We start from the raw sequence: 10,586 nt of genomic DNA on the forward strand, positions 1-10,586 counted from the left end.
CTAATCATTAAAAAACAAATTATTTAATTATTTTTCAACTTAGCCTTGTTAAATAAATATAAAAAATATTAAAGATTAAAGGAATATTATGTACTGCATAATTTACAAAATGATATAAAAAACTAAAATTATTCAAAATTAACAAAGACTTTAAAAATCATCAATATTTTTAAAAATATCAATTGAATAATAATACAAGAGCATTATGTTCCTTTTTAAAGCTGTATTACTGTAAATTTATGTCAAATTATACACTAATTCTATGAACGTATTACCTAGAATATAAATTCTAGAAAATTCAAGAAAAACATGGAATATTTTTTAAAATAAAGTTCTTAAATACAGAATCAGTCTAAGAGTTAAAAAGAAATATGAATAATTAAAATAAACAGTTCAAATATGAGAAATTACTGTATAAATTTCAACAGAATGTTTATTATAACAGAGAAATAACATTATTAAAAATAAGATTCCAAGATTAAACTCAATAAAATTCCTAAATGAATTACAAAATAATACATAATATTATCAACCGAGATTGTGAAATTAATAGATGAACTGAAAAAACAATCCTTTTAAAAACTTTAAACTTATAAACATATTTGTAATAATTGAATAATAATACTACTAATAATTAGATCAATTAAAATAAAGAAAAATAGAGAAATTAGAAAACAAATGAATAACAGTTTTTGACAAAAATCTTTAATCAAAAATGAGCTTCATTTTTTAAATTATTATAGTTTTTATCTAATAAAAATATATATTTCTTCATATAATGAAAACAAAGTAGAGTTAACAAAAAGATAGAAAAAAAAAAACGTAATCAAAGAAATTTAAAGGATGTAGTTTTAAAAGTTCTAGAAAAATTTAAAGATCAGGAAAAATATCTAAAAAATCTAGAATAAATATACAATGGGACACACTATTTTTTAAAGTTTATTCCATCTTTAAAGTCGAAAAAATTGAAATTTTATAAAAATAAAGTCTAACAACATTAAAAACATGAAATTAACTTTAAAATTACAAAAAAAAAAAGCAATAACTTAATAAATTTAAAAGAAATTAGTTTATCTAAAAACTACTAAAACATAGATTAAAATGAAGATATACCCAGGGAATTATAAAAGAAAATGTGAATATTATTAGTAAGAAATAAAAAATATTAAAAATATTAAAAAATATTAAAAAATATTAAAAAAAAAAAAAATAAAAAATATTACAGAAATTTAAAAAGGATAATAAGAAAATATTAAAAAATATATTTAAAAGCTACAAGCATTAGTAAATTTGAAAAAATAAAAAAATATATAGATTAAATCGAAGTCACATGATATTATATACATTCATTATACTATATTCAAAATCAATTTAAACAGCGTAATGATCAAAAATGTACATTGAATTAATTGAAGGTAATAATTAAAAATACACAATGTAAGTGAACCTTCAATCGCAATAAAAAATACAATACATATAAATATACAATACATATAAATCATATAATCGTAAATAAATGATATGTATTTTAAGTGTAAAATTATATATTTAATGTTGGATCTGAACCAAATCATAAAATCATAAACAAACCATGATTTTATTACAAATCTTATTTAGATCTAAGTAATTTTTCCATTCAAATATAGAATATATGAAAAAACAGAAACGCTAATATATAAACTAATATAAATCAAAGTTGAAAAACACGAATTATAAAATCTCATTTAAATAGTTCAATCTAAAACGTAAACTAACTGTTTTTGAAAAGGTAAATTTTTTATAAAAATTTAAAAATATTATATAATTCACAATAACATGATAACGAATATCACCAAGTAAGCATCGTTTGTCATCTTCCAAATATTATTTTTTTTAAAGGCCGAAATATTCACATGTACTTTTTATATTAAGAATTTCATGTTATTCATTGTTAATTAAAAATTTTGTTTTATATTTTCATTTAATCAATGAAAGCTTTTATATTTAGTACTCTTTTTTGTACAATACCTGTTTTTTCAAGGAGTTTTGGTAATATATTCAACGTAATTTACTTTTTTTTCTATAACTTTTTAACTTTTTAGGATGATCTAGATTCACGTTTACTGGGTCCATTAAGGTATGTAAATCTTTAAATATCATTGAGCACCCAATACTGACAGGATTCGTAGTGATGGGTTGCTTTCTGCTCTATTTGTGTTTCATGATGGAAAAGACTGTCTGTTTTTAGATGGCCTATGTACAGAATTACATAAAGGATACGGAAATTTATCTAATTTAGATAGTCGACTGAGTGATATCTGCCATCCTAAATTAGATAGTGCTACTCATTGTAAAAATCTTCTGGAAACTGCCGCGCCTGAAGCCCGTCAGCTTTATACAGAAATCCAGGGATCAGGATTCTCGCTTGGAAGCTGTAGACACCTTCTTACCTTATGCAATTTTCTTGCTGGTGTTTATCCTCCTCTTGGTCCTCTTTGTGAGCAACTGAAGCTTAACTGCTACCACGGAGCACGCGAACATACTGCTCTCAAGGCTCTTCTACATATGGGGGGAGACCGTTTGAGGACGCATGATGAATGCGTTAATAAAATGGAACAAGTATGCCATGAATATAGTGACTATACTCCTGAGTTCAAAGACTTATGTGTAGACTTACAAAGCTTATGCCAAACTCTTATGGAAGGATTCGTATCTACATGCGAATTTTTAGAAACTCAGCAAACGCTAAATACAAAAGAGCTAAGTAAAACCATGTGTGGTCTGACTGATCTATGCTTTGATTATGGACGAAATTGTAATCATCAAACACGCTCTTTTTGCAAAAGACTACACTCCAGTTGTGAATCCAAAGGTTATCCCGTTGCGCCGGCTTTAGGCAGTTCGTATGAAACAACGCCAAAAAAAGATTTAGAAGAAGCATTAACAAAATATGGTGTTTATATGGGTAGACCTGATCCAAATAAGAAAAATCCATGGGACCCTTCATTGTGTCTTTTGCTCCAACATTCAAAACAATCCCCAACCAAACAAGCATGTGAACATGTTACATGGGACTTTGTACCTTTACTCGGCGACCCAACTTTGTTCCCTTTCTGCACACCAGAAGAGAGTCGTTTAGCAGACAAAATTTGCTTAGGATTAGAATTAAGATTAAAAGGTGATTCTGGTTATCTTCATAATCTTCAAGAGAAACTTAGTTCAATGGACTTAATTGGAAGTCCTAGAGAAATTCCTAAAAAATACCTTGAAGATGGTCTAGAACTAGGTGATTTACTAGGTATGTCTTCTTATAGCTTTACCACTCATGAATGTACACAACTACAAGCGGACTGTTATTATTATGGTATTTTTGGGGGAAAGGATCTTCAACGTGGTTGCGACAGACTCTTTTCAAAGTGCTATGATAAATCATGGAATAAAGCTGTTCTTAAAAATCTACTAGGCACTGCAGATCAACGTATTTCAGGAACTACCGGACTTAGTTCATCAAGTTGCCAAAAACACTTGGCCGAAAAATGTAAAGGCTTAAAGTATCCAGATGTCCCTACAATCTTGGTATGTCTACAACTTGGAAATACATGTGAGGCTTATACAGAGGATTTGTGGGAAGATATTTAAGGGCTAAATCTTGCACTATATTTGGTTCTGTTTTTGAAAAATCATTGAATATGTTTTTGAAAAATCATTGAATATTTAGGTCATTTTGTTTTTTGGTTATTTATACTCTAAAAAGGCATATGTATTTTAATAGTAATAATTATATATATGGGTCGGAATCATATAACATTATAAATTTAATCATTATCATCACTTGTGTATTTATCTATTGATCTTATCTATTACATAGTGTTTCCCCAAGAAAGTTGCCTGACAAAGTTGTATGCACCATACTAGCTTCACTTATTAAGTATTTTTGTTTTTGGCAATGCTCATTTGTTGCCTAAGAAGATATTGAATGTCATTAATGGAAAAATAATATTAAATCAAATGTTTTTTAATGAAACTATATCTTTGATAGTTAATTAAAGAAGTTTTCTAGTATTTTAACTAACGATATTAAATGGAAACAATTTGTCTAAAAATTTACTAATGCTACTTTCTTTTAATGTCTTAAAGAACAAATACAAACAATAGTGTGAACAATAGGATAAGCAATTTAAAGACAAGAAAAATCTATAGTAATCTTAAAAAGAAGCATTTTTAGTCTTAAATTTTTTATACATTTTTTTCTATTTTTAATATGAATTTTTTCAAATATAAATTTTTTTAAAATTTTGTAATATTTTGTCTTTAAAAAATGAATAACATAGAAAAAATATGAAAAAAATTTAAGGATTTGTATAAAAATTAAAAAACAAAAGAATCTACAGGATTTAAAAACAGGGTTTAAAATAAGTGTATTAAATTCAAAAAAAACGTAATCAATAAACAAGTTTTAAAGTTGATGTATCATAATTAGAAGGAAAATAAACAAAAACTCCTACTTTTGGAGAAAGCATGTTTTGATCTTTTAGAAAACTGCTACAAATTAAGAAGTTGTGAAAAAAAGCATAACAAAATAATTCAGGTTTTTTGAAGTTACTAAAAAACGAAAATTTCAATAACCAAGAAAAATTTAAGAAATTAAAAAAATATTGCTCAAAGCTAAACAAGAAAAAAAGCAAAGTAATGTAAAAATATCTTAATATCAAGTATCCATAGACATTTCTAAAGAAAAAAGCAAATAATGGGTCTAAATTTCTAAAAATAAGAGAAAAAACGCTTACAAATGTTGCTAATGAAATGTTAATGAAATGTATTTGTTACTACTTAAACAATGATACTTTTACCGTTAAAACAACGAGAACATTGAAAAGGCAAATTATATCACTCTTGAGAACCGATTTAAAAAAAAAAACTCAGATATAGAGTTCCTGTTTCACATTTTAATCTTATAAAACTAGGGACTACATTAGCAGAAAAACAACTCTGAAAAATCTTTATAAAATCTTTATAGAGGCAAGGACAAAAAAATAGATTTATTTAATTTAATGAAAAAAATCTTAAATAATTACAAAACCTTTACAAAATCTTTGAAAGCGCATGATTTTAAGATTTATCTGAAAATAACTTTAACAAAAAAAATGTGATAGTTTGCTAAAATATATATTTTTATTTTTTTAGAAATAATTTGAACATATTTTACAAGTTTTTGGTCTAATTTATGTAAAAAAATCATCCTATAATACAACATTAACGTTTTTTACTAAAAAAGATTCAACTTGATTTATTACTTTTATTTAAAAGATTAAGTCTCTCAAAACTATGCAGTAACTTAAAGAGTTTTGCAGAAAAGGACTTACTGTACTGACGAATGGGGTGTTGAAAAATGTATTGTGAAAAATATTATAAGTTTTAAAACGTGAGTTGAAAACTTTTTAGTTGAAAGAGATTTTCTAACAAAAAAATTGCAGAAATTATAAAAATATAGAATATTAGGAAAGAATTCAAAAAAGATGCAATGATTATATTATATATTAAACCAATATTCCTGTATCTTAAATCTAAAATATTTTGAGGAAATTTTCTAAAACAAAAATTTAAGTGATTTTAATTTTATAGGAAATCTGAGAAAGCGATATAATAATTTAAAGAAAAATACAGTTTACTTTTAATGTATAAAAAAATGTTTGCAGAATTATCATGAAAAATATTAAATCTAAGTGTACACATTAAGAACATATATAAATGAAGATAATATTCTAAAAAATGTAAAAAAGATAGCAAAAGAAAAACAATCTATAAATCTTTGGAATTGTATTGTAATAAATTCATTTTGTGTTGCAAAAATCAAACAAATGTTGACAATATAGATTCTGGATAGATTGTGAAAAAATCAAAGACAAATATGAATTATTTATCAAAAAGAAGATATTAAAAATAAAGCGAATCATAAATTAAAAAAAAAAAAAGTCAAAAAATGATGGATCTAAGCCATTCAACAGATTAATGCTTTATGTAAAAATAAAAAAAGAAAGATTAAATTAGAAAAAAAGTAAGAAATAGTTGAAATAAATAAATAAATAGGTAGTATTTAGAATTATAGAACTTAGAAATGCAAGTAGAGTTAAAGAGAATATTAAGAAAAACAGGGAATTCGATAGAAAAAATAAATTTTGTCTACACTAAAAGAAATAAACAATAGATTAGAAAATAGTATGCATTTAATATTCCAGATGTATCTGTTAAATTAATAAATTTATATTAATTTAAACTTTTAAAAAAAAATATGAAATTACAAACGAAAAAAACTATATACATTTAGTTTGGTAGCAAATATATTTACTTTATCTAAGATTAAAAGAAATGTCATTTACAAAAAGAAATTGGCTTCAAAAAAAATATTTAGCCAATGAATGTGCAACATATTAAACTATCTATCTATAATACTGAAGCTGTTAAAAGTAAATCCTCAAGAAAATACTAACAAAGAAAAACGACAATAATAAAGACAGATAAAGCAAGAAATATGAAAGGGGAGGGGAAAATGCACGACAATTTACACAACAAACACATGAGTTACATATAGATCAATACGTATCAACACTTTTGCAATAAATATGCAATTATTATTAACTGTAATGTTAATATTGATAAGGCTCTAAATCTACGCAAGATATACAAGAAGATAACCGAATGATATGAAGCAAAATAGAAAATTGGAAATGGATGAATGAAATCCAACAAAAGAAGTAGTAATAGTAGCAGTTATTTCAGTTATGATCTAAAAAGATGAATGGATGAAAAAGGATAAAAAAGGGTACGTATATTTAAAAGAAACAAGCAAGCAGAATAGCAGAAAAGACTAGAAAATAAAATAAAGAGTAGTATCTTTTCATTGATTTACAATAGATTTCTCTATAATTCATGGTTTCTTTATCAGTTATTTATCGCTACTTTTATAATCCACTAATAAATTTACTTCTCTATTTACTCCACAGTTACCCCATATTATTGCGGGACTTAGACGCAATTAAAAAGTATATCGGACACCTCAACTCGTAAGAGATTACAATTTTTTCATTTTTAGTGATTCTTTTAATATCATATTTAAGATAAAATAAAATAATACAATATAAAACAACAAATCTAAAGAATAAACAAAAATAAAAGAGTAATTTTCCATAAATATAACCATTTATAAGAATTTAAAGATAAATTAAATTTTAACAAATTTGCTAAAACGATAAACGAAAAATAAAATAATTGAAATTAAAAAATATAAAAAACACATAAAATACATAAAAATGATATTATTATTTGAAATAAAATACAGTTTAAATTATATTTAATGTCGTATTTTTCATACTATAATTTTTGTAAAAAATCAAATTTTTTTATATTTTTATAAAAATATTGTAACTAATTAGGAAACTAAATTAAAGATAATAATTTAACATTCAATAATTTGTATTTTTATTCTAAAATCTGAAACCAAATTTAATAATATTAATACTAAATTCATAATGGAGACAACTAAAGTATATCATCTTTCTAAATGAAGGCTTTTGTCTTTGTGATCTTTGTGATTTTAAGCACAATATCATATGCTTTTTCGAAAGGTATTAATACTTATGGTATTTTTATTTTTTTTCGTTTTTTTTTTAATTTTTATCTTTTAGAATCAAAAGAAAACTTAAATTTATTTACTTCAAAAAAATTAGGAGTTATGGCCCATCAGTACATTCTGAATCAACTGATTCCTTATCAAAACACTTACTATCTTCATCTGCATGGTTTATGGTTTTAGGTGATGATGTTTCTATGTATAGTCTTATCTTAGATGATTCTATCACAACTGAAGAAAAATGTAAAACATATTTAGAATATTTATGTGAAAAACTCGTAGAAAAGCTACCGGGAGGAAATTTTACCAATATACTGAAGAAATTATGCAATTTAACTAAAAGAAATAATTATTGCAAAGGTCTCTTTACTCAGGGTCGTATTAAAAAAGACTTAGATAAAAAATGTAATGGTATAAAGGATAAACTCAAATATTATTATTATAGTTTAAGTAAAACTTTATTTACAGGAGAATGGAATGCAAGAATAGAAGCAGAAGATTGCGAAAATTATGAAACGTTGTGTATAGTTTTTCAAAGAGTTTGCTATGGTTTGATTAGCGATTTATGTGGCAAATTTAATAATCTCTGTTATAAAAAATATATTAAAGATACTGAAGATAGTGTATTATTGGAATTTATAGGAAAAGAAGCACTATCTAATGAATCGAAAAATAATGAACTGGAACATGAACATCTATATACCCAATGTATTCACACTCTTCTTAAAAAATGTCATTGTATAACCTCTTTTGGGCCTACTATGGCAGAATCATGTTCTCAATTAACGGATACATGTAATCACTTTAATCGAAGTACTACCATAACTTGTCGATATTTGGACTCTTATATTAAAAATTTTCTCTTAGAAAAACAGGAACATATTACAGGTTATAAGAAAAAGATAACAAGAAATAAATGTTCGTTGCTTGGAGCTTGTGAGTATTATTTATTACTCTGTCATAACAAAACAACAGAGAATCTTTGCAAGCCAATAATAGAAGAATGCTCCGCAAAAGCTGATCTAGATATGGGCTTCGTAAAGAATCTTTCTTTAGGCGAATGCAAATCAACGTTTCAAAACGTAAATTTAACTAGATTTTTTTATGAAAAACAAAAAAGTGGAGTTTCATTACCGCATAAAGCTCCATATCTTACTCCTCTTTTAATGTTTTTCTCTTCCCTAGAAAGATCTACTCTTACTTTAAAGGAAAGATGCTTGAATTTTATTAAAAAAAATTGTTTGGCTCTTCTGGGTATGTTTCCTAATCTTCATGAATATTGTAAGAGTGGATATACTGATGAATGTAATGATATGGATAGAAGGATGAATACAACATGTATCAATTTAAATAAAACATTTGAAGAATTAGGTCTTACTTCTACTAATGGCGTTTGGACTATACTATGGAACAGCACAGCAAACAATATCACTACACCCCAATGTCAAATGTTAATAGAAGAATGCACTTATTTTAGACCTGGTTGTCCTGGTATTAAAAGTCCATGTGAAAATGTAAAAGCTCTATGTTATACACTGAGTAAAAAAAGATCTCACTTAAATTATTTTTGGGAAAAACTCGAAGAAAAATTATCACCTAGTGATTTTAGCATTTTTAATCAATCTAATCTACCTCAATCTTCAGCTGCTTCTAATTTATATCAGCATATATACAAGCATATTCTAGATATATGTGCAGAGCTTGGAGGAACTAACGAAGTCTTATTTAGATGGTGTTTGCACCCCACCCCTAATCACCCCCCCCTCCCCTCTGTAACTTTCCCAGGTAACTTATTTGATAGATTATTTCATGATTTTTTAGCAAGGCGTGATGATTTAGAAAGAGGCTTATTATATGTAGGAGAACCTCCTAGTTTAGCAGAATGTGCACCTTATGTTTATGAATGTCATAACTTATTAGAGATTTTTAAAGATCTTACTACTAATTGTACAATACTGGAAAATGAATGTTATAATGGGTACAAAGACTATGATAAACTTGAAAATTCTAAGCTTATTAAGTCGATTTGATGTTAATTAAAGTAGTTTTATCTTTGACTCATAAATTATATTTTCTAAACAGAATGTAATTTGAGTTATTACTTTTCAATTTATATGATTTCGATTTTGATAATAATGTTATTATAAAAGTTATTATTTTTTACGAATATATTAATAGGACATAAACAATATTAAAAGCTAAATAACTATGGAAAATAAAACAGTAAAACTAAAATTTAATTATTAGGAACCGGGTCAAATCATAAGGCATCATCATTGAATCATGTAAAGTATTGGTTTTTGTCATAAATATAATCTAGAAAATAGATAATAAGAATAATTTTATTTTTATAAGCTAGTTTTTTCATAAAAAAGTTTATAAAAAATAAAAATACATTAAAATTAAAAATTATAATTTTTTTAAAAATAATAAATAGTAAATGAAATCCTATTTTTAATATTTTTACATTAAACCAGTTATTCAATATTAGTTTTTAAAAAAGTCTTTAAAAACAAATTATATATTTAGAGATTTTTATACTTGCTCTCATTATTTACATAAAATGTATTATAAAATATGTTGTATTAGAAAAAATATGTTTTAGACATTTTTTATTTTTTTAGAATTTTTATTTTTTAAGATTAAAATATTGATTCAAAATTAATGGAATTTTAAATTAAGTAAAAAATTTTTAAATTAAAACTTATTTTTAATTCTAATTAAAAAAATTATATTTACGCTAATAAATAAAAAACACTTCTTGATCAACGTTTAAGAAATGTATAAGCAGAATTTAAAAGAGAGTATGTATGTTTAGATAAGTAAAATAACAAGGATTACAAAATAAATTAAAAATAATCTCTTCTATGTCAACAGTATCAATTTAGACTGAATTTTTTTTAAAAACTCTATTTTCTCTATATAATTAGCTTATATTTTTCATTAAGCCATTTTCTTACTAACCATACTTTTTATATTA

General features: G+C 24.6%; 4 protein-coding genes across 4 annotated transcripts; 2 read left to right on the forward strand and 2 right to left on the reverse strand.

Moving 5' to 3' along the window:
- Positions 1-23: 23 nt before the first annotated feature.
- On the reverse strand, positions 24-600 carry T551_03690 (uncharacterized protein; the record flags this gene model as incomplete). The annotated part of the gene is given in 8 exon segments (XM_018375953.1): positions 24-44; positions 107-148; positions 197-221; positions 276-289; positions 344-352; positions 412-496; positions 534-572; positions 584-600. The coding sequence occupies 8 exon segments, from the start codon at positions 598-600 to the stop codon at positions 24-26; spliced, it is 252 nt and encodes an 83-aa protein (XP_018227833.1).
- A 1,367-nt stretch (positions 601-1,967) lies between these two features.
- On the forward strand, positions 1,968-3,618 carry T551_03691 (uncharacterized protein; the record flags this gene model as incomplete). The annotated part of the gene is made up of 3 exons (XM_018375954.1): positions 1,968-2,042; positions 2,082-2,116; positions 2,169-3,618. The coding sequence occupies 3 exons, from the start codon at positions 1,968-1,970 to the stop codon at positions 3,616-3,618; spliced, it is 1,560 nt and encodes a 519-aa protein (XP_018227834.1).
- Positions 3,619-4,687: 1,069 nt separating this feature from the next.
- T551_03692 (uncharacterized protein) lies at positions 4,688-5,218 on the reverse strand (the record flags this gene model as incomplete). Its single annotated transcript, XM_018375955.1, is given in 5 exon segments — positions 4,688-4,732; positions 4,761-4,774; positions 4,899-4,968; positions 5,055-5,099; positions 5,111-5,218. 5 exon segments carry the CDS (start codon positions 5,216-5,218, stop codon positions 4,688-4,690), a joined length of 282 nt encoding a protein of 93 aa, XP_018227835.1.
- A 2,561-nt stretch (positions 5,219-7,779) lies between these two features.
- On the forward strand, positions 7,780-9,636 carry T551_03693 (uncharacterized protein; the record flags this gene model as incomplete). The annotated part of the gene is made up of 1 exon (XM_018375956.1): positions 7,780-9,636. The coding sequence occupies one exon, from the start codon at positions 7,780-7,782 to the stop codon at positions 9,634-9,636; it is 1,857 nt and encodes a 618-aa protein (XP_018227836.1).
- Positions 9,637-10,586: the final 950 nt, after the last annotated feature.

Source organism: Pneumocystis jirovecii (genome assembly GCF_001477535.1).
Source record: "Pneumocystis jirovecii RU7 chromosome Unknown supercont1.28, whole genome shotgun sequence".
Taxonomy (NCBI): Eukaryota; Fungi; Ascomycota; class Pneumocystomycetes; order Pneumocystales; family Pneumocystaceae; genus Pneumocystis; species Pneumocystis jirovecii.